We start from the raw sequence: 24,323 nt of genomic DNA, 5'->3' as shown, positions 1-24,323 counted from the left end.
AAGATATCCAAAAACTAATACTTACATTTTTGTTCCACGTACTTTTTTTGCGTGTCATGCTTAAAATACTAATTAAGAGTAGTAATGGAACGAAAACGATAGCAAATTGACAACCTACGTTTCTTTTTCAAAGTAATAGTTAAAGGACATAAGCCATGACAAAAAATGGTTAAGTTTCGTTAAGTATTGTGGTTAAGTTCGTATTAAATCAATTCTGAATATAACTTGAATCAATACAATTTATTTACTCATAGGAAACTCAGTTTCACAGTTCCCTAAGTCTATACCGACACTCTAACGTCAAACGGAACGTAAATTGCATCCTCCCTCCCATTGGTTTACCGTTGGACCAATAAAATTTTAAAGCAGTTCAACGGTTTTTGAAGACGTTTCATCAGTCCGGTGTCTTGTTGAATTTTATCTTAAAATTTGGATAAAGTTATCATTTTGTATTCAATATCAAGCTGTGCATCTTCTAAAGTAACCAATATTCAATTAAAACGGCTACAGCCGTTTAATAAATGTGAGTACGAAATAAACGTTAGATAACCGTTTGACGCTGTGTCGATGTTCGCTTGTTTTGCCTCCATTTTTGGTCGTTAGACGTGACGAGTTTGAAACGCTTGTTTACGTTTACTTTATAATTGTTGTATTTAAAAAGCGTTGGATTATTTTAAATCGTGTTATTTTTAGCACGTAGATGAGTGCACGTGATAATTGTAGGATTGTTTCAGTACCTCCATAATGGCGCCAACCAGGTTGGCATCGAAGCCGATCGGCGTCAATGAGAACTTGAACGGTTTACTGGGGCATGGGATAACGACAAGGAGTAAGCAATTAGCTTCTCTGAAAACTCACAAGGACAGTTTAAAAGTACCAAACAAGAGGAAAGCTGACAGTCCTCTCAAAGATGTTACAGCTAAGAGGGCTGCATTTGGAGACATTACAAACGCTTTTAACAAGACTAGCGCTCTCCAGGATAAAGACAAAGTCTTGGGGCTTAAGAAGGTCACCGTGGAAAGCAAAATACTTCCATCTGTAAAGGTTTGAATCACTTTCTTTATCAACTAATTATCTGAGGGTACTTTTGCCCTAATAAGTTCAAATAATCATAGTTTATTGTTATATTGTGTGCAAAATTCAGAATCCCTTTATAAGATATTAGTGAAACAAATTTAGCCATATGTAATATGGGTCAATGAACTTTCCCTCCAAAACTGATTTTTGCAGAATGTGCCAATTTGGCAAGTGTGTATGCATGCTCTTTAATATCTTACATCTTGTTTAAGCATTGCTGGAGCCCTGTGGTATCAATATGTAAATTTACATTATACATTATTTACATTATTATTAATTATTTTTGCAAACATGAGCACAAAATAGGCCAAGGTCATCAAATGTTGAGCTGAGAGATAACAAAGTTTTCAACTTTTATCTTCCTTTCTTTAGTGCCACTTATTACCTACTGTTCCATGTTGTTAATGAAGGCAATATTAGCTGTATTTTTCTTTGAGCTAAATGATTCAAAGTAATACTTGTCTTACCTACTCATTCATCACTTTTCACAATAATTTGTTCTGTGAAGGAGTTTCAAAGATTGTTCTATTTTATGGATCACATCACAAGGTTTCTCATAAACAACTAAAAACTTATTAAGAGTTGTCAATGAATCTAAGACTAATAGGCAGGTTAGAGTTTTCAATTTTATAATTACCTATATAATTTTATTCTAGAGTATCAAACCACAGACCACCTTGAATGGTAAGTCCTCCAAGGCAAAGACATTCCAGAGGGTTGCTACAAGTGCATTAGATGCTGTACAGAAGCACTTTGCTAAGGATCCACCCAAGCCAGTGGCTACTCGTGCTCAGAATGGCATCCTGAAGAACATTCACCAGCAAGAGCAGAAAAAAGACAAGAGCATCAACCAGAATCAAAGCCAGAGCTCTGCTAAGTCAGCAAGGAGTGATGTGTCCGAACCATCACTGTACATGACTGCTCTGGAAACTACGTTAGTCTATTTGTTTTTGTTTAAACTTGTGTGTTCTCAAACACCTTTAGATTAGGAAGTGTATTGAATTATTCAACTTTAGCTGGGAAATACCATCCCACTCTACTAGCTACAGATTTGAATCAATTATAATTTATTAGTACTCTGTCATAAAAACCATTTACATTTGAATTCCCAAACAAAAATCTTGTATAAATTATAGATATCTTGTTTAAAATTTTAAATGGTCTTAATTGACAGAGACACATTTCAGTTAAACATACTGAAGTAGGTCAGTCCACATTTAGAACACCAATAAATACTCACTGTAATTATCTTACACTTGTTCAATTGTTACATAGCTTGTCTATAACTGTATTATGTCTTCAGCAGCCCCTCAGAAACCTCAAAGGAGGAATACAAGACAATAAGTGACAAGTTGGACAAGGTCAACTTGGATGATACTATTCGGTCCCTGGATGAAGAGACTGAAACACCGCACAAGCCACCCTCTGATGTTCCTGACTTCGACCAGGAGAACTGGAATGACACTTTCCAGGTGTCAAACTATGCTATGGACATATTCAATTATTTGAAGAGCAGAGAGGTGAGTATTTTTTGATATTTGATAGTCAAGTCATGTTTTACCTTGTTGTATCCAGCCCCTCAGACAAATAGAATAGTATCATAAACATTGAATGTAAGAAAGTAATCTCAGTTGAAAGATGTTGTAAAAAGCCTTGATTTATATTTGAGTTGGAACTATGTTGTAGTTTCCACTTTCATTTTCTAGCACCTGTTCCCTATTGACGATTACCTGCAACGGATGAAAGGGATCACATCGTGGATGCGGGCACTCCTGGTGGACTGGATGGTGGAGGTCCAGGAGAGCTTTGAGCTCAACCACGAGACTCTATATCTGGCTGTGAAGCTTGTCGACCTGTTCTTAACCAGGTCTTCTAAGACGCAGCCAGAGAAGGACCACCTCACGAAGGAGGAACTGCAGCTGCTTGGGGCATCAGCATTGTTTATTGCTTCCAAGTTTGATGTAAGTTGACTTATAAAATGACCTAAAAAACTGATTTTGTTCATTATTTACGTCTATAACTCGGTTTTCACACGAAACGCAATTTTTCGCACTTTAATTTGATGTCCTTGACCCAAGTCTTTGGAAGGTTTCAAATATAATGGATGTTCCATAACAGGAGCGCATTCCCCCCCTCGTGGACGACTTCCTGTACATCTGCGACGGCGCGTACACGCTGAGCCAGCTGCTCAAGATGGAGATGAACATTCTGCGCGTCGTAGATTTCGATCTCGGCGTCCCGCTGTCCTACCGGTTCCTCAGGAGATACGCCAGGGTAAGAGATCTGTAGATATATTTGCAAAATTTATCGTAATTGTTAATTAAGCACCTTAATTCCATAAATTTCGACACTCGGTCCAGTGTGTTGAGATTCAGTTATGTCAATTTATCTGAAAGGAAAAGCTTATCTGAGCTCTCTTTTATTGGATAGTTCAGCATCCTTTGGTAACTATGTCAAAAATTATTAAATGATAAAAAATGTGTTTATTGAATGGTTACTCGAACTACCGTACACCCTAGCTACCGCCATTTTCGTGAAATGTGTAAAGATATTATGATAAACGACCACAACCTTTTTCCTCATGTACAATCTGGAAGAACTATGCATAAAACATTTCTACAAGTGAGTATATCTGTCCAGTGCGCCCGCGTGTCGATGCCGACGCTGACGCTGGCGCGCTTCGTGCTGGAGCAGTGCCTGCTGGAGTACAGCCTGCTGGAGCACTCCGACAGCAAGATGGCCGCAGCCGCACTCTACCTCGCGCTCAGGATGAAGTCCATCGGTAACTGGACGCCCACACTACAGTATTATACAGGTTCGTTATTTTTTTTACGTTGGTTTGAACGGATATATTGTTGCATATTCAATGTAATGACTTCTTGTCAAAGTCTGTATAAGATTAGCTCAGACATGCTGGTTCTCATTATAATATGAATATATTATATTCATTTAATTGTCGTGTACACAGGATACACCGTTAAGGATATCCTCCCCATCGCGCTCGCCCAAAACGCAACTCTACATAAGAAGCCCAAATCCGCAATCAGCACAGTTAGGAATAAATACTCGCACACAATCTTCTTTGAAGTGGCCAAGGTACCTCTGATCGACGACGCGGCTCTCTCCAGCTGAGGCAAGTCCGGTGGCGCTTTACATGCTGTACAAACTATTCTAAGGTGGGTCCAAATTTTCTAATAATTTGTAAAGTTGTGTGTATATTAATTCGAGGCTGGCGGGCGAAAGATGTCTGACCCAAGTTGCAATGTATATAGAATTCACGCTTCCTGTTTTCATATTTATGTAATATTTTGTTGTTTAATTTTCATGCTTGTGCTGCAAATTATTCTCTTGTTCTTCATTGTTAGTATTATACTTTTTGTTTGTGATAGTCAATGTATTTTCTTAAAGTAACTGGTTTAATTGAATAACATTTTTACTGTCACAGTTTTAAAAGTCTTATGAAATTTATGGAGGTGAATCATTCGACCTTCAGATTAAATATATTTTTTTAGTTATTTTATGATTAGAATTTTTAACAATTTAAATTAATGCCAGTTATCTTGCGTCAGACTGAACTCGGTTCGCGCTGCCGTAGACTAAGAGATCGCAATTGATAGCTTGTGTTACTTAATTATTTTGTAATGCGTGTCCAGTTTGTGATGTGTGAACGATCGCAATATTACACGTAGCTCATTCATGAGAGGAAGAGGAATCGGGCCTATGTATCCTTGAACAAGCTTTAAGGGCCGAATGTCCGACAAACAAATTAAATGTAAGGTGCCACTGGCTCATTAGAACTACATGATATTTGTAAGTAGTATGACTAAACTAGACAATTTACCTCGGGTTAACCGACCCGAGTGTTGACACTGCCAGTATGTGAATGATTAGGTAGTGAAAATCTAGATCAATTAAGAGTTTGTGTGAAGTGAAACACGAATTGTGAAGTGTTATAAACTATAGTACGAGTTGTTTATGAGAAGTGTATTTACTTTCGGTAAATTAATATAATAAAGACTGAAATGTTTGTTGACATGTACGAATGGAGCGTCGGTATTACCCGACTCACGATATTTGTCGAATATGTGCCATATAATGATATGGCAACAACCCCGTTACTCGGAAGTATTGACTAGAGGATGAAGCCTCAATAAATAACACCAGTTGAACGGCGAAACTAAGTTTCCATAAAACAAGAGCGTTTGAATAAATTCAATAAAGACTAAAACCAAAATCTCATCATGTCCTGTCTGACCTCAATAGAATCTTACCAAAAATCAATGCCTAAAATCCACATTCCAATATTGTTTATTACCTTGCTGCTTGTTATTTAATTAGAATAATGCTGTCTTCCTATAGCGAATTATAGGTTTTAATCGGCTAAATGTATTAAAATGTATATTTATCACAAATGTACAAACAACGATACTTTGATGTGTATTGTTTAGTGAAGAGATTTATTTATCTCAATGCGTAACTCTTTTGGTAGACGTCAAAGCGTTTATATTGTACACGAGCACTTACGCTTTTCGATAAATATGCAACCCTTAGATTTATTTTACGACTAAGATCTGTAGAATCTTTAGGTAAGCCTTGACTGTACAGTCGCGATCATAAGTGTGAACCAAAAAATCAATATTCATAATGAACTAAATGATGCTTAAATATTTCCATCGTATTTAAGGAGATAGCGTGTGTAGATTTGATAGAAGAGTATACAGTAGTGCGATCACTGGCACGCTTATGTCCCCGACTGCTGTATAGGTTCAACTAGCGCCGGATGTGTAAACGTTTTTATACATAATATTATGTATTCTTGGCAAGCTTTGCTACTCTTTTAATTATAATTATTATTAATGGATTTTGTAATGTTTTAATATAATTAATTTACATAGTAATTATTGTGAGATTATTCGCATCATTTGTCATATGTTTTGTAATTTATCACATTTTAAAGAGTACAAAATATTGGAATGTTATAATAATGTTGTTCGTTTAATAATAAGTTTTAGAATAATTGTCACTTTGAAAACTGTTTTCTTCTTTATAGCATTTGTCGTCTAATTATACAAGGATAATGTAAACTGACGTGTAAATAAAAGTGATTTTGGTTTGGTAATATGTTTTTGATTTGACAGTCACTTATGTGTCATGCTAATTTGATATGCTGGATAAGTTGTTAATTACCATTGCGTAGGCAACAATAATAAGATAGCGCAGGTCATGTAAGGCTGATTGCGTTATCAAAGTGAGTGTTAGGATCTCGATACCATCGACGTCCCTTTAAATTGCATCAAGATATTAGTATTCGTAATATTTTTGTACATGATAACTTCATCATATCATTTCATACGTAGGCCCCTACAATTTCATGTAGGTATGTAACACCTTTTCACATAAATTCTAAATTGATTCGTCATAGTCATCATAGGAAGGCTCGCGGTGCAAGATCAAGTACTTGCAAATAATTCAACGCAAACAAATAAAACAAAGTAAATTATTCATGTTGTGATTTAATCACACTTGAAAACAAAATGGTTTTTCCAGTAGTCAAACCTGTATTGACTAATACATACAAAAAATTACGAATCAATACCTACTTATACTTCGATAGGTAAACACGCTCGTGGGACAAGATGCCGGGCATAAACGTTGGTATAACTTACATACATAGCACAAACTATATTAACAAAATGCATCAACAGGGGCTTTACGATGGCTTCAGTAAAAAAATCTACATTACCTACAGATTGTGGTTATCAAAAAGCTGGCAATTCAATTTGACATTTCTAAAAGTTTTGATGCCGTTGTATTACAAATCAGTGTAAACTTTGGTAATCCTCAGCTCATCGTAACACCCCTTGGTCACGATAGCAACCGTGAGGTAATTCAAGACAAACGATTCATTTCCGTCAACTAGCAATTAGTTTTGTTACAAAAATAACATTTCATTCATCAAATATCTATCACAATATATATTCAATTAATTATTCATGTCGCCATGGCTCAATTTGAACGTATTTACAATTATTGAGATGAATCATATCAGTGGACGCCTTCTTAAATTGATTAACATAGCACTGACGTTGTTTAAAGACAAGCATTACAAGTTTACTGGCTGTTTGCAAAATCTGCACCAAAGTTGCTTTATATAAAAGTTCATATTTCCATAGTTATTAAGTAACCCAGAACCTCATACACACTATTCTCTATTTCTCAGTACTAGCTGTAAAACTGAAGTGAATAAATCTATACTGACTTTCAAACTACGTTGAATCGTGACGTGCATATCATATTACCAGTGTTGAAATCACAACTTTTCCACCATAAATGTGCCTTCACCACTTCGGTGCAGATTCGAAGCAGTCGTTTCTTTCTCCGCTTTCTGAACTTATTACAATTCGCATAGATCTAAGATGCATAGAAGTTAGACCACCTATAGCTAAAATAATATAGATCACATTTCCTATTGAAACATTATATAAGGCATATGAGGCCATACGCGTTAAGATGTACCACAGAGCCTAAACATATTGCACTAAAACTGGCAGATCAGCCGGAATAAATAAAATTAATTATTTACAAATTTTAAACACCTATAATTAAAATCTAAACGAATTTATAAGGGTTTGTGGAAAGTGAATGTAATGGTTAACAAAACAGTTACTATGGCTGCTATACGAATAGTGGCCAAAGAATATTAGCTTTATAGGCCCAAGCTCTTTGAAAAGTTGAGATCTTTTACATTGAAAATAACTGTTTGAATAGGCTATTGAAGTACTGAGGTATTTTAACCTGGATTACAGCATTGAAAAACCAAACATTTATAGCGCATCTCAAAAGAAATCACCTGAGTCGAATCACGAATGCCATGTTCCTTAACAGCTTTAGAGGGCTTTTTGATATTGACTTGTATCTATGTGGATCTACGAAGGTGGTGACTTAGACCATTTAGACTAGCTACTAAAAAGATTTAAGTTAACAGTAGTAAAAATGTTACTTTCGATGATCTTAATAGAAAGACCTCTCTGGTATACCATAACGGTTTGGCTACCTTCAGACTTGCCTTATAGACTTTAGTGTAACAGAAGAACGTTCTCATATTCGTCAGTAATAGCGACATTTGGTTAAACTTAAATACAATCGGCGGATAAATTCAATCATTACTACCCAGCTCGCATATTTTCCAGCGCAAAATATTACAATTAAAACTTTGTGCAAAATAACATGAAATATCGGGAGAATCACACTTCGATATATAAACAAAACCTATATACTTTATCAATGGCATGTCTACACCATCTATTTCTATTTTTAAGTGGCAAAATGTTTTCTTTAGCAGATCATCAATATTTTCGGAGTCACCAGAGTAATGCGAGCCGTTTCACAAATACCCTCAAATCACAGAAATATTCGACACAAGCTCCATCAGAATCGTCCAAAACACCAGCTTACAACTTCGCCTACTAAAACCTGCATTATATTTGCCAACAAGGGCAAATCAAGCTATCAAAAGATATGTTCCGTATATGCTTGCACAAGTTATTGTCAGAATATATTTTTATTATAAATCACTAATCAAAGACTGCCTATGAATATCTGGCACACCTACCTACTTTCTTTAGGAGACTACAGATTACAAGCTACCAGGAGATAATTTCTATAAAACATTATGTACATGATATGATAGAATTATGTAATTCTTAAAGAATTATAAAAAAAATCAATTAATTGAATGAGATTGCGTAATCATACACGGAACATATCCCCCTTAATACCAATGACTACAGCGAAACTACACGAGTACATCGCGTCCTGCTATAATACCTACACGCCTTCGAGTGTAACTACACTAACTTAAACATAAATTATATACATTACGCGTTCTATACATGTGAACGCATCTAATTATATTTACAATAAAGTTTTGGATGCTTTGGCTAACAATAGGGCACTCGCGTAAGACCGCCTCACACGACCCTTGTTTCAGAGCAGATGAACACGACAACTAACGTGACTGGCCCAATATGATGATAGTGATGCCCTGAATAACCCAAGTGTCGATTAGAGCGTTTTACAGTTCGTTCCTATAAAACTACGTTAATAATTTCAAGTTCGTTAGGAACCAACGTGGTAGGCTACTGTATCGGAACAAATACACGAAATTTGAACCCTATGAACATTACACTAGGTTTATAATCGCTTTCTATACTATAACATACGTTGTTAAGAGATGCTTTAGTATCGTAAACCAATAAAACCCGTGGTTTGTTGACGACTTTGCGTAAATATTCTTATTAAAACCAGATCTTATGTGGTAAATTTATAAAAGCTACTAAGTCTAGATGCTAAAGATTTACATCCATTTTATAAATAACTGGACTGTTAATCCGGGAACGTTGGCAAGAGCGATACAATAATAAAAAGATCTTCACGCAAACCCGTCAACTCGAACTGAGAAACACTCAGATGAGACACTATTAGCTAGGGTTAGACGACTTGTGGTTCTCCTGGACGTCGGTGGACTCGTGCGAGCACTCGTTCATGGGCTGCGCGCGCGGCGACACGGGGCGGAACGTGCACTCCAGCGAGTCGGAGTCGGGCGTGCCCGGCGTGGACGGCGTCAGCCGCTCCGACGTGCACATGCGCTTGGACAGCGGCGAGTCCGCCTCGTCGCAGCGCCGCTTGCCCGGCAGCATGGAGGGCCGGCTCACCGGGCTGAAGCTGGACGCGCGGATCGCGATGGGCGACAGGCTCCGCCGCGTCGTGTACTTCCGCGTGGGCGACGGCGACACCACGGGAGAAAACCTGCAAGTTCGCGATAGCATTCCTATAGCAATGGATTGTTTCGAACACGTAGATACGTGCCCTGATAATCATCTGAATATCAGGGCACGTCTATCGGCGCTCAAGTACTTGGTTCTTTAAACCGATATTAAGATTATAATTAAGAAAGTACCAACATCATACAAACATAGATAGATAAAAATTTATTACGTGTTACTTGGCATACATAAAAAAGCCCATGTGCCGTTTTAATAACAAAATATAAGGGCAGAAGAAAGAACTTTATAAATAAGTACAATTGACAGTTTCCTTGATAATGGTTTGGTGCGATCTGATAGTCACTTATCGCAAGGTTTTAGCGTCGCATTAGCAAAATTTTCAAAACTACTTATCTAGTCTCGACGTCAAGTTAGCATTATCTGACATTGACATAGAGTAAAAACATTCCCTCAATTGGCTTTACCGAAAATAACCAGCTATCTTGTTGTAATCTACCAAGTAATGTAGGCCTCGTCGCATAACAACAGATATCTTATGTAATTGTTCGTATTCACGTGTCGTTGATAGCATCAATATCATAATAATTACCGATATTAAGGAGTAAGTGCGTATTAAGATACATTTCAAAGTTTTAAAGGTTGGGCTTGAAATCAGATAATGATAAAAGTCATCTTATAACTTACCTATTATTTACGAACATGAAAGTACCTAGTATTTGTTTTCGAAACTATAACTAGTCATGCGCCTTTTGTCGGTGGGGATGAGTGAAGACGAAATTAAATAGTCTAGTGAGGAAGACAAACCCTGACCTTAGGGTAAACTAAAAAATCTTGCTCCACTTTTTATGCAGACCACTTCCTTAGATATTAGTCTAACGGCGTTGTAATCTTGGTCTACTGAGGCTTGTCATCTCTTAAATTAATGTATGTATGTAAAAGAAATGTAGCATAAATTAGTATGTACCTAGGTATTCTAGTAGGAGAGTTGGCTAGTCCGCCCACTAGGGTGAGGTCCTCGCAGGACTGGCCCATCTGCATGGCGGTATGGATCTCCCTCTCGTGCGCGACCTCACGCGTGTTGCTGACGTCAGCGCACTCCTCGGCGCGCAGCTGGTTGACGCGGGGAGCCATCCGCGCCCACGAGCTCTGTGTGCAACAAATAACCACCCTGTTTTACAAACATTCCACTTTTATAATCATGCAGACACATCAAATCACTAACGTAGTTATTAAACGCGAACTAAAATGACATAAACATTACAAAATTTTACTGCTGAAAAAGGACTACTGGACCAAAAGTTCTTAAAATGCTCTATTAGGTAGCTTATTTTTTTTTATTGTCAGGCTCTACGATCCTGGGTGACCTAACTGCTCTTACGTCAATCTCTATAAGTTTCTATCGGGGCCTAGTCATGAAGATTGACGTGAGTGATTCGTCGTTCTAAAGGTTCAACGACAACAAAGGATAGGTACTGTAAACAAAGTCTACCGTTGAAAGATGGTGGCTTAAGTTTTGATTTGGAAAAATAACGGTATAAAGGGGAAAACAGAGAACTAATAGTTATTTTGCCTTCTGAATAAATTGAGATGCGATACTAGGTTTTAAAGTAGATATCTAAAAATGGATGTAAATATCCATTCCTTTTATTTTTGGCTAAGGTTTTTTATACTCACCGTTACGTTGACTGGTGAGGTGACAGGTCCGAAAGTGCCGCTATGTCTGCGCGTGCGCGTCAGGTTGTTATTTGAGAACATGCTGAAGATCGACGTATTCCTGTAACAAGGGATATTTATTTATAAGTTACGTACCTAATTATTTCAGACATTTCGTTCTTCTTTTTCGTAGCTAAGACGCTGGTTCTAGACAAAACCAAAAAAAGAGACCTCAACTTCATATCCTTAATTTTTCATTACATTCAGAGAGAAACATATTCTTGATATGTTTCTTAATTATTAAGTCGATTTTATCTTACAACAAATCTACCCACATTTCGTCCATTTGCAAGTGATAAAGACATGAGAAATTGTGAGAACACTCCTATATTGTAAAATGGTTTTATTGAAACAATAAATAGATAAAATATTTTTTGTGTCTGAAGTATATTCATGTGTATCACGTTTACCGCAATCATAATATTGATGCCTATCTATTAACTTTATTTCGATTATCGATGTTATAACGAGTACCACTAACAAGTCGTCCTTCATTAAATATAGGTTTTGCTCTGAGTCTTTTGGCATTGATAGTAAATTAAAACATATTAAAAATTACATTTTTTGCCCAATTATTTATTGCAATTGCTATTTGGTTGTACATTTAACTTAGCTAACTTGTTAAATGTTAACAAGTCTAACCTAAATAATATGAAACATTTTTGAATTTTGCCTGTTACATACAAGTCCCGGAGAGGATAGTCCTACTTTAAAAGTACATCCTCCTCTATCACTGTGTGTACGAGCCATATGCTGAATACTTAATATCACGGCCCCTGAACTATGAACCCGGTGCCAACGACAATTGACGGAGGGTAATTTTGTGCAATCTTGCACACCACCAGCGAGCTGCGAGCGAATTGCTAACAATTGAACCACGCGCACTCAATTAGATTACAAAGCAACTGTCCGTGTAACATCGGACATCGACTATCGGACTTTGGCAAATAGAACTATCTACATAACTAACATCTATATTTCATAGCTGTCTGAAATCTTAGGAGGAAAACAACCACATTGTTTCAATAATCGAGCAACAGGATATTTTAGACTAATTAAAACAAATAAAAGATTCTGAAGATTAGGTCCAGAGCAGAATGATAAACTACAATCTATGATTTGCAATATTCTCCAAGGAGGTAAGTTACTCACAAACTTTCCACGTATTGTTGTTATCTTTATTTGAGTAGAAAAGAGTTCTGAGACGATGAAACTCGAAGCGAAACAGCGAACAAAAACACAAAGTAATATTTAGATTTACGTCTCCGCAGAGAACGGGAGCCTCAATTTGTATTTATTTGCAGTTTGTGCTACATTTCGTATTTCCATATGAATGAGTGACGAATTTATGCACTGAATTCGTAAACTGGAAAACTGTTCAGGTACAATTGTTCGTTCTGTAAACACGTACATCTAATAATAATGTTGAAAGGTGATATACTTACTAATCAAATTTATCAAAGGATATTTCAATAATGAAATGAAAATTCACGAAAATTAACTTAAATAACAACGAATTGAAATTATGGACTAAATGTAACCTTTGTTTTCGAGATGCCCATTTAGTAAAATACAAGGAAAGCCTGGTCTCAAAGTTTTTATATCCTATCCGGACCGCGTCGTACCCCCATATAAATTTACATCCGATTTTTTTTATTAGTCCTTAGTGTAACATAAAGCGTCACGTTCATTTTTGTAGACGAACTCCATACGGAAATGTTCCATAAAATATTAAGGTCGCCTAAGTGCAGAATATACAACGAGCCTCTACGAAAAAATGCGCCAAAATTAAGTAAGATTTTTCAACTACTTCGAGGCTTCCAGAAAAACCAAAAACAGTTGCACAACACATGTATACTAATGCGTAATTAAAATAATATTTATGCAATATTTTACGACGAACATTAACATAAAGAATTGTGTCGACCCGATTGGCGCAGGGAAATAGGGCTCGGTTTTATGCGCTTAAGAATTATGCGATAACACCAAAGTTACCTCACAATGAGTTTCTACATTATGGCTGGAAAGAATTTCAAATAAACGTACCTATGTTTTTAGTTTTATATGATAGTTAAAATAGGCAAGCTGTTCACCTGATGACTTGTGAAGTGAACTATGATGCATATCGATCTACGAAACTAATGTTTTTGGATATGTGGTCATGTAATTTCAACAACGCAAAAACACAGTGTCAGATAGAATCTCCGCGTCGAAATTCAATGAGAGCGTGGAACAGGATACAGCCGTATGGGTGCCGCCCCAATCGGTGTGTCCTGATGGTCATAGCGTAGCTGCACTGCGTAATGTTACATTAAGGAAATCGTGGTAATAGAAGCTCTTGGTATTTCCATCCGCTGCGTGTTAATGTCATACTACTCCTTACATGGCTTTCTAAACTAGATTTGAATAAACAGAGCGACAAACTAGATGCTTATTAAACACGTATATTCCGATACCATAACACACGGCGTCGTGGGACAATAACAACACGGACAGTGTTGCGTGCAGCAATAACAATTAGTCAATGTTTACAATATACTATTCCATTCGATCTATATCACTGGCCATGCTATCTGTCACGATCTCGGAATGGAGACACTTGTGTGCATGCGTGAAGTCACGCGGTGATCAACGAATGTAGACTACCTGTAAACCTGACTGTGAAATCTTCGTGCACAAAGATTGGTTTTCAGTTATTTTTTTAAATAACTCTGTTGACAGACTATCAATACGCATACCGTCAAATGGGAGAAGCACTTAGTACTCTCCTAATTTCCTGATAGAGAATACCATAAGAACACAAGGGGGAAGAAGTAGAGAAAATCTAGTTTATACCTTGATGATTAAGTCAAAAATCTCAATAACAATATAAAGATCTAGGAACACCTATTTGTCACAATAAAAAATAATAATCTGCAAACAAGGTTGATAAGAAATTATCGAATGATTCTAGAAAACAATTTTCCGCTTTTTATTCTATTTGTTAAACCTCTTGAGACTTATTGGGCAGAAGAAATGTTAAAAAGACAAGACACTTCATTCTGTAGACTTAAAATTTATAGAATCTGATTAAAATAATGTCCTCCAAGTATGGCCAAACCACACCTTTACCTATGCTGGCATGCACCCAATATTGTTTTGCCAGACAAATATTAAGTAGAATGAATGTCGAAAACAATACATAAAGATGTAAGACTTTAATATCCCTGCAATTCTTGCTTAAACCACAAACAATCTTTAGGCATGAGAAAAATATGGTAGGATAAAAATATATTACTTGTTTCCACAAACCACCAACTTGTGAAACATTCTTGACAAGTGCCACATCTAACACATACAAAACTGATTTATCATTTAACATGTATCTAATCAATGTATTAGTACCATTATTGGTGCTAACTATAAATGAGGACAGAATTTAAAGTATCTCATTGGCCTGTAAACCACGAAAGTCTCACATGCAACACAATATAAATGAAGAAATAGAGTATTTACAATACTTAAATTTATCTACTGATTCCTCACTGACTCTTCTATGAGACAAGAGATTTTTGCCCAGCACAGGTCCATTTACAGACTGTATTTTAGTACCATAAGCATTAGTTGGTTAGTACAGGATTTATTTAACATTTACTCGACAAATCATAATCAGCTCTTGCTTTTCAAATTGTATCAAAAAATTATCAGAAAATTGCATATGGATACAGGCAAATATTGAGTATCTTAGTAAAATTAATATGCATAGCATTATTCACAATTCATGAGTTACATGAATTTATCAGACAAATTCTTAGATGTCTGCCATCATTATCAGAATATGATATTTATCAATAGTTAATTTGACGGCATTCTCTAGATTGATAAGTTGTTACTTTTAATCAAATGAATAGGTGAAATGAGCAAAAATTTAAAGAATTTTAGTGCTTAATTGTTCTTGAATGATATGGAAATTAATATCATTGTTTTCATTATTTAAAAGTAAACATTTCAATTAAGATTTTTCAGTTTACTTTTTGTGACTCCTATTTATTAACTCTAATATCAATGTTGTTTATACTTCCCTATTCAGACTCCATTAAAAATACTGCAATTATAATTCTTGTTTTTTTTTGCAATAAACTCCATTTGTTTACATTGTGAACAGAATGACCTACCAATAATTAATAATGATTGATGGACTTGCAAGCAAATAACAATTATGATTAAACCTGTTTATGTTATATCAACATAAGTCCAAATAAAATCAGTAAAAATAATTAAAACTAATGTCTTAATTATGCTCATGCTCGTCTATAAATAGAGAAAAAATACTAATTAACTATGTCATGCAAGATACCTAGACAGTAAATCACTGAGCAAACTTTAATTAAAAACTTAGTTCAACACAAAAAATAAAAGTAAATACTCCAACACTTATCACAAACAGGACTTAATTATTAAAGCTTGATAACAGTAATTGTTCAGGCAATTAAAAAATGCTAAGTACTAAAAACATGGAGCACACAAAATATTTAGACCAACATCAAGTTGATAGCTCAGCATTAAGTGCAATACTTACACATTGTCAATACACCGCAACTCAACACTGAAAAATGACGCCAAGCTACAGCACTTTTACCATAACAATATACAATCAACCAGTAATGATAATATTATAGTATACACTGTGAATAATGCACAAACATCGCTAAATACGGGCACAGCACCCACTGGCGACCTCAGCAGCTGTCAAAAATAGGTAAGCAGCGTAGCAACAACTATATCGCTCCGTAGGAGGCGTGTTCCTTACATATTACTTTACCTGGGAGCTACGTTCGTCGTGGGCGATGTGGCCACCGTAGAGGCTGCCTCATTGATTAACGGTGCACTGCTGCACCTTTTTAATATGTTAGGAGCATCCACATCCATTATCTTAATGCCACCATTCGTTCACTGACGTACTATGTAGTTATATGCATCAGGATTGCCGAAACGATTAGCCCTCTACTGTTTATGTAACACTGTAAGTGCACTTATATATAGTCTAATAAACAAATCACACTACTATTACAACTACATACATGTTATTTATTACGCGTAAATGAAAGGATAACACAAAATAAAATGAAAATACGCTACTCGGAAAGCTAAAAAGTGGCTCGAAGCTGACCTGTCAAATCGCCGCAATAGAGTAGCGTTCAAAATTATTTTTTTATCGCTGGCTCTCCTTATTTTTAAGCATAGTCTTATCTGAATTTCAATGTTATTTGAATTTAATTAACGTTTTGCATCTCGGAAATGTTTCTCTGAAGTAACGTGATGGTGGTATATTAAATTGTTGGGTAAATAATGTAATGTTTACGAATTACAGTACATTAATTATGATTGAAGCTATATCAATGTCAACAATCGTTTTACATGTACGTTCCGTTTGCTGCAATACGTTGGCCATTCAGTAGTTTTATATTGCATAAAGTTATCGAAGTCTTAACAAAAAGTTATGTAAAATTGCTCAAGTCGTGTCATATAAAAGATGTTTTACATGTGTAAAATTTTAAGCACATTTTTGAATATCAGGGGCATTAAGCTTTGTAGCTATTGAAGAAAATTTTGTATATGAAGAATAACGTAAAATGAAATTCGCACGTGTTGTTTTGACTAGACTTTTAGGGATGTTTTTAATTTTCGTTATGGAATTAGTGTTTTAGTTTAGATTGATATAGATCGTAAAATTATTTAAAATGTATTTAAGACGAAGGTAAGATTATCGGACTTAAATTCTAGTCCCGAACCTGTTGATTTTTACTAAATTGTGTTACCGTAAATAATTTTTAATGTATCTTTGTTTACGGTAGTACGACGGTGAAGTACATATTAGCAGCGTTTTTTGGAGCTGTGATTTACTGCGAATGGTTCATCTACCTCGTTCAGCAGCAGTACTGGACGGACTTGGAGTGCAGTAAACATGACTCCACTTGTACCAAGATACTATTTATAGCTGATCCACAGATACAGGGTGATTTGGCCGTCCCTCCTCCTCTCAGCTACCTCTTTAATTGGGACAGTGATCGGTACGGAGAAATATTATGTACTTCATACTTACTTTTACGAAACAGATCAAAATTACCCCTATAGAGGAAACATCTAATTTACCTAAAGTAACTGTTCAAAACCGAACACAAGAATATTATAGTATTTGCGCCTAAGCTATATTGTTATGGTTCAAGTTAAACTGTCTTCTTCATAGCACTTCAAAGCCCTGGTATAAGTATTTAAACAATATGCTAAACCATTCAAATTAGTTAATTTCAACAGATCATTGTACCAACAGTTCATTCATGACTCTCTTTGTTTTAATGTTAAAATTACAGCTACTTAAAGTCAACATTCCAAGTAGTAGCGAAGTACTTCAAGCCTGATGTCTTGGTGTATCTCGGAGACCTCATGGATGAGGGTTCCATCGCCACAATGCCACAGTTCCATGGTTACGTCAAAAGACTCTCTAATATATTTGAATGGGATTATCCTGCTGTGGTCAGTATTCCTCTAACTAATAAGAAGTAAATAAAACTATACCATTCCTTGAGTAGCTTTCTGGTGTTTTTGTGTCAGGGTTCTGGTGACTTATGTCAGGTATACCATGCTATTTTTTGAATTATAATATAGACAGAAAATTATTTGGAGGGTACCTACATTCAAGCTGTTTTTACTTATAAGGTTTGATACAACCCATCCATTTTAGGACATGAAACTAAGTAAGCAATACTTAATTTTGTTAGTCACTTTCTGTTTTAAAAGGAAAAAAGCACTCAACTGAAAATACGTTAAGATCACAAAATTAAATTAACTTTTCCAGCAAGTGTGGGTGCCAGGCGACAACGACATTGGCGGTGAAAACGAACCAATTCGCGGTGATAAGGTAGCCGAGTTCGAGAGCGTATTCGAGCAACCCTCCGTGATAACGTTCGGGAATGTTTCCTTCTATAAAGTGAATGCTATCACACACACGTTCCCATCAAGCACTGACGAGGATGAAGACACACAGAAGAACTTTAGGATTGTTGTCTCACATTACCCGGTTACTTCAAGACAGATGTTTGGAAAAAAGGTACAATCTCTTTGATTATACAAATTAGGCAAGTAAAGTGTTTTTTGTGGGACAAGCAGCCCTTTGCCACTTTCTAAGTGCTCCACGCAAACAAACAGCTACAAGTTCCTAACGAAAAGTCTAAGTTACGATTATTAGAGTCGAAGTAAAAGTAAAAAACACCCTTATATCATGCAGGTATGACTTGTTTTACATGACCAAACCCAATTATGTAACTTCTTACTCAACGTTTCAGGTATCCAACGCCATTCACCCAAAGATATTCTTCTGCGCTCACGACCACGAGTCAAAGTACGTGAAACAGAGCAAGGAGCTAACCAACAGGGTCACAAACTGGTTCACCGCTCCGAAGTCAACCCTCAGTATGTCGTTTGATGAGGAGACACTATACGAGATCTATGTCCCGACGTGCTCCTACCGGATGGGGACTAGTTACATTGGATACGGCGCTGCGGTACTCGGTAAGTTGGATTCTATATATTTTTCTAAATGGACTTAATAAAAGAAGCCCTGGCAGATATTATGTGATAGAATTCAAGAACTGGTTTCCTGCATGATTTATACTTGTGCCTCTTATTTTCTTATGATTCATATACAATCTCTTAGAGATTATACTGCTCGTAGGGATCTCCCGTCTCATAACACACTCTAGAAAAAGTAACGTCAGACAGGTTTGCTGGTTTCCTTACGATGATTTCCCTCACCCTTTTAGCAATAATTACGAAAAAATACGTATATGAAATCGAAAAACCACTGATGTGTGCCGGGAATCCAACTACTTCGAATATGTGACTTATGGCTTGGCATTCCAATACAACGTTCATACAAATTCTACTAACGTCATACACAAACATTAATAAAGCCAAACCCTTATTTTCAGAGAACAACAACCAGCACATGAGATACACAGTGTTCTGGTCCTCAACAAGGTTCCCTTACCTAATGCTTTACGTAGTAATGCTCATCATACTGTTTATTTACTGCCTGGTCTTCTGTGCCGCTCGACTGTTGCACAGACAAACCAAAAATCTTACCATGACCCCTGACATGTCACCTCTTTTAGATAGACTATAGTTTTAATACGTATTTATAAGACTGGACTCTTGAAATGATTGATGACTTAATTTCTATACAAAATAGAAAATTTTTGGGAATTGAATTCAAAACCAATTGTAAAAAAAACTGCGCTGTAGTAATTTTAGACACTTAATTAACTAAAAAGAGTAACATTTACAAATCATAGTTCACTTTTAACATTTATCTGAACTAGTAGCTGATGCCCGCGGGCCCGCCCGCTATAAATAAAAAACGATCCCACAGTAACATGAAATCGGGATAAAAACTATCATATTTGCTAATCCCAGTTATAAACTATTTGTGTACCAAGTTTCGTCTAAATCCATTCAGTGGTTTTTGCGTGAAAGAATAACAAACATCCATAAATACAAACTTTCACGGTTGTAATATTAGTAGCATAACAGTATTGGTTTGATATTCGTTTTTAGATGACTTAAATTATTTTACCATACTTTTTTTATATAGCGTTGTTAAAGTAATTTTTGGTTGTAGATATATGTCTACCTGAAACTGCCTCATGCAGCATGACAAATAATACGGTTGTAACACTTGTGACTAATATGCATGATGCTTTAAAATACGTATTTACATTACTAACCATCATTAAGGAATTGCTTTAAACCTAATAGTAAATCTAGGTATTCCATTGATTACAAATAATAAGCAGCTTTAATTAACTAACAAGGAATTAACAAAAACCTATTAAAATAGATTTAGAACTGGCTGTTAAATTAATGTTTTAAGAAATGGTCTCTTTATTGATTATAAATTAATTGGCTAAAATAACCTGTGAAAAGAAAGAACCAAAAAATGACAAGCGAACTGTCTAATAACTCGAATTTTAATTTAGTTAAATAATAATTTAATTCAAAGGACAGGAAAATCGATATCAGGATTTTCGCCAACAGATTTATTTCGCTTTGTACCTATGTGTATAGGGAAAACAAAACAAGTCTTAAAGACATTCCCTAAAGTCAAGTATAAACAGATTATAACAGTTTTAAAAACAATAGAAAAAGGAATTACCATGACAGTACTTAAAATATACCAATTTTAAAAGTAACTGGTATTTTTATACAGTTATCAGCTACATCTTCTTTAAATAGTTTTGATTCCACGGGGCCCAGGATAGAGAATCGTAGAAAGATTTGGGGTAGGCCTTTGGTCAGCCGTAGGACACAGTGGGCAAGATAAAAAAAAACGCTTTTATCTACCAAGTCTGTCTTGTACTATCAGGACAGTTTTTAACATGTAATATTAAGACCTTCAATTATATACCTGTATTGAGTGTTTGGCTGCTGATAGTATTGTATTTTAATGTAATGTAAACATCCAGTTTATTCCTTTATAAAGGTTTTAAGATGACACTAATTGTAGACACAAATAGTAACCAAACAAATCATAGTTAATTGTCACCGCCTCCTGATCAAAATGCCCAAATGTTATGTGGGGCATTTATCTCATGCTGGTATTACCATACCTCCCCAAGTGCTGGCAACACAAGAAAAAATACTATAGAACTGAATGAAAATCCTAGCAAAATATTTATTAAGAAAAGAACAAGGACATTATACCTACACAATTTTCAGGATTGGTAAAATGAACTTTGAATAAAAGACTGTAAGTAGAAAAAATAATATATTTTTATGAATTTTGAAATTATAATAAAAATTGAAACAGGACAAGAATACGGAATGTATAGACAATAGTTTTACAGTAATACAATAAATTATAAGCCGACGCATTTACCAGATCAATATCTTGAAAAGTCACAATAGATAAACGATTAAATTTTCATAAATGCTCATAAAATGTTAAAGTAGGTTAGGGTTAAAAGAGAACTTTTTGTTCTTACAATATTTATGGAATTGTTGTGAAAATATTAGGAATTGTAAACTGAGATCAAAATAGCATGAAAATAAATTATGATTATGACTAGTTATAAAAAGAATGTGTGTTCAAACAAATCTATGTGCAAAACAAATTTTATATAAACAACTTTGTTTTAAATATGTATGTATGCTTACACTTGTATAGTCTCTGGCAAACAACAGGTCAGATAATTTATGCCCAAAAGAAGGTGAAGGCCTAATTTGACTGCTTGCGCAATATATTTACGTTAAAAAAATAATATTTATCTATCGTAAAGATTTCTACATAACTTTGGATACAGTGGAGCGCCTGGGGGTTTTGACCTCGGCAAATTGCTACAGTGAATGATTTTTTTTGGTTGAGGTGGCATTTTCTTTCTTATACTAAAGTTTACCAAAAATTATTCATTCACTGAAGTCTGAGGTTTCTATGATTTTGACGCACCAGGCGCTCCACTAATACATATTAGTTACACTATCAAAAAATACAAAGTTAAATGCATTCAAGGGGCTAGCAAGTAACCCTGTGTGACGTCACTTACCAGTACACTTCACTTGAATGCACATTGCACACGAGATTTTAACTCATACCATCGCCAAAATGTTTTGTTTACAAATTCCTTTGTTTACAAAAGAATATGTATCCAATATATTTCGAAGTCTATTAAAGGAAAGAATTTGCTTGTTTGCTCAATTGCCCTTCTTTGGTGCACTAACAAGCACAGTTATATTAGTAGTTTGTATTGCCATTGGTTATAAACCGCTCCAGAATGTATTTAATTCCATGACGCAAGCATTTATAAACTAAAAATATATTAGTCCTATGTACTTAGATATTAATTATTATAAACATTAATACCTTCGTTTTGTTCTTGCCTTGACTTTATGTCAGTAGAGTTTGTTATAAAGTGTTATATAAATGTATTCTGTAATGTATATGAATTGCAATTGCTAATTTTAATAAATTTTATTTGTTATTATTTATGGTTTTATTTCAAATACCCTTACGGAACTAAATACAAGTAACACTTAGGAGGAGGAAGTTTCGACAGTCTTCACTTTTTTATTTATATTCTTATTCCTAGAAAATTCAAACACACTATGAGCCTCAGTGTGACAATCATATGAATATTTAAGATCACAAAAGTTAAAATACTAGGCACTAATAAAGTTCTCATGGATAAATTAATAGCACCAGTCAGTAAGTTTGCTATCAAGAAATATAATAATCCATTCTTATTTATATGTGCAAGTAATAATGGTACACTAAAATATACATCTTTATGTTCATACAGCACTGTAGCAAAATATAGTACAGTTGTCATTGATATTAAAAGACTGTCAGTATAGAGGCAGTATCCAAGATTAGCCAATGTTCTAGAAGTTGGTCGGACTAAATTCACAAAATACATCAAAAACCATACTATAATTGTTTCAATTACAAGCTGAATTTGAGTGTGATATTTAGTGACTCTTTTATGTAATAGTAACGATCTTACATGGACTCCATACAGGTAAATGGCTACATATCCCAAGGAGGAGGAAATTCCTTCCCGATTGGCTGATATTAGGGAATCTCGAGGGCTGTCACCAAACACCCAGTTTTGTAGACCAAAGAACAAAGTGAACTCATGAAACAATGAGGTAACTATACACAATAATAGGGTATGGTCTGAGAAGTACAAAAGTATTGTTGAAATAATCTTACAAACTGCTATTGTGAAGAAAAAGTTCCAATGAACCCCATACTCTGTGACATGTTCTTGATAGTCCAATTGTTTCACAGATACAAACCTCCCAACACCAAGAATAGTCAGTATTAATATAACTTTAACATTTCCCGTTACAATTTTCCTTAACCTTTCCTTCCGCAAGTCTTTATGAACTAATCCACTTACAATAACAAACAACCCAACACCAGTATCCATTAGGCTGTATCCGAACCGCTCAGTTTTCGCCAAGTATCTTGGAAAGTCTTGGGAATCAACTGCTAATATGCATAACCCAGTAATCAGGTATGTCAGTCCTCTTAAACATGAAATTAAAGCTAACCTATCATTGTGAAAGACATTTTGCTGCATAAACTTCTTATACACATTCTGATAAGAAAATAAAAGATTGAATAACAAAATCACAGATGCTATTATGTTTAACGAGTATATATGTTCGGGAATAACTGTGTGAGCAATTATCATTGGCAGCACTAATACCAAGTATTCATAGACATACTGGCAGCATATCGGGAATCTCTGTTTAATAGCAATGTAGATAGTGCATTGTACGGTGAAAAATATACACAGGAAGGTGTGCACCGCTGTGGAGCCGTGGTTATTCTGCATGAACGACTCATGGTACTTCTTATACTCTGTCGAGTTCATCGCTAAAGCTTACAGCACTAAATGTTCGTGAAAATATTTTTTGTCTTCATTAGGTAAGTCTCTAACACAGTATCACTACAAAATTGACCGTTTTCATAGTGTTCAGTGTTAACATTGATAAACAATGTATAACTTCTAACCTCAAAACCAAAACAATAGAGTGTCACTGTCAGCTACTCAGCTGATATAATGACACTGATAGAAAGAAATTCGTTCAACAATGAAATCCAATTCTGTTACAACAGACATATTATTAACTTAAGCTCGTTACAACACTTAATAAAGAAGACACTTAGACAAATTCTTTAACAATCTTCTTGTTGTTTGCCTGTCC

At 35.3% G+C, this 24,323-nt stretch overlaps 4 protein-coding genes across 7 annotated transcripts; 2 read left to right on the top strand and 2 right to left on the bottom strand.

Annotated features, from left to right (window-relative positions):
• The first annotated feature begins 341 nt into the window (after nt 1-341).
• Nucleotides 342-6,196, top strand: LOC113493085 (G2/mitotic-specific cyclin-B3). Of its 2 annotated transcripts, none has more exons than XM_026870903.1 (8): nt 342-523; nt 735-1,044; nt 1,734-2,011; nt 2,384-2,597; nt 2,784-3,038; nt 3,196-3,351; nt 3,718-3,892; nt 4,046-6,196. In XM_026870903.1, exons 2-8 carry the CDS (start codon nt 745-747, stop codon nt 4,207-4,209), a joined length of 1,542 nt encoding a protein of 513 aa, XP_026726704.1. In that variant the 5' UTR covers nt 342-523; nt 735-744; the 3' UTR covers nt 4,210-6,196. The 2 variants fall into 2 exon arrangements, with proteins under 2 accessions (XP_026726704.1, XP_026726703.1); XM_026870902.1 differs by having other exon boundaries at nt 343-523; nt 2,381-2,597.
• A 377-nt stretch (nt 6,197-6,573) lies between these two features.
• LOC113493087 lies at nt 6,574-16,846 on the bottom strand. Of its 3 annotated transcripts, none has more exons than XM_026870905.1 (4): nt 16,378-16,846; nt 11,538-11,637; nt 10,828-11,009; nt 6,574-9,885 (listed from the first exon to the last, which is right to left on the bottom strand). In XM_026870905.1, the coding sequence occupies exons 1-4, from the start codon at nt 16,482-16,484 to the stop codon at nt 9,558-9,560; spliced, it is 717 nt and encodes a 238-aa protein (XP_026726706.1). In that variant the 5' UTR covers nt 16,485-16,846; the 3' UTR covers nt 6,574-9,557. The 3 variants fall into 3 exon arrangements, with proteins under 3 accessions (XP_026726706.1, XP_026726707.1, XP_026726708.1); XM_026870906.1 differs by lacking the exon at nt 16,378-16,846 and adding an exon at nt 16,135-16,362; XM_026870907.1 differs by lacking the exon at nt 16,378-16,846 and adding an exon at nt 15,913-16,128.
• Nucleotides 16,847-17,185: 339 nt separating this feature from the next.
• Nucleotides 17,186-20,015, top strand: LOC113493086 (uncharacterized protein C630.12). Its single transcript, XM_026870904.1, has 6 exons — nt 17,186-17,313; nt 17,411-17,626; nt 17,927-18,089; nt 18,412-18,663; nt 18,899-19,124; nt 19,544-20,015. The coding sequence occupies exons 1-6, from the start codon at nt 17,297-17,299 to the stop codon at nt 19,735-19,737; spliced, it is 1,068 nt and encodes a 355-aa protein (XP_026726705.1). The 5' UTR covers nt 17,186-17,296; the 3' UTR covers nt 19,738-20,015.
• Nucleotides 20,016-21,365: 1,350 nt separating this feature from the next.
• LOC113493083 (phosphatidylinositol-glycan biosynthesis class W protein-like) lies at nt 21,366-24,273 on the bottom strand. Its single transcript, XM_026870899.1, has one exon. The coding sequence runs from the start codon at nt 23,987-23,989 to the stop codon at nt 22,679-22,681; it is 1,311 nt and encodes a 436-aa protein (XP_026726700.1). The 5' UTR covers nt 23,990-24,273; the 3' UTR covers nt 21,366-22,678.
• Between the last annotated feature and the right edge of the window lie 50 nt (nt 24,274-24,323).

Source organism: Trichoplusia ni, chromosome 4, assembly GCF_003590095.1.
Source record: "Trichoplusia ni isolate ovarian cell line Hi5 chromosome 4, tn1, whole genome shotgun sequence".
Classification (NCBI taxonomy): Eukaryota; Metazoa; Arthropoda; class Insecta; order Lepidoptera; family Noctuidae; genus Trichoplusia; species Trichoplusia ni.
Note: the sequence above shows the minus strand (reverse complement) of the source record. Positions and strands in the feature narration are given on the sequence as shown.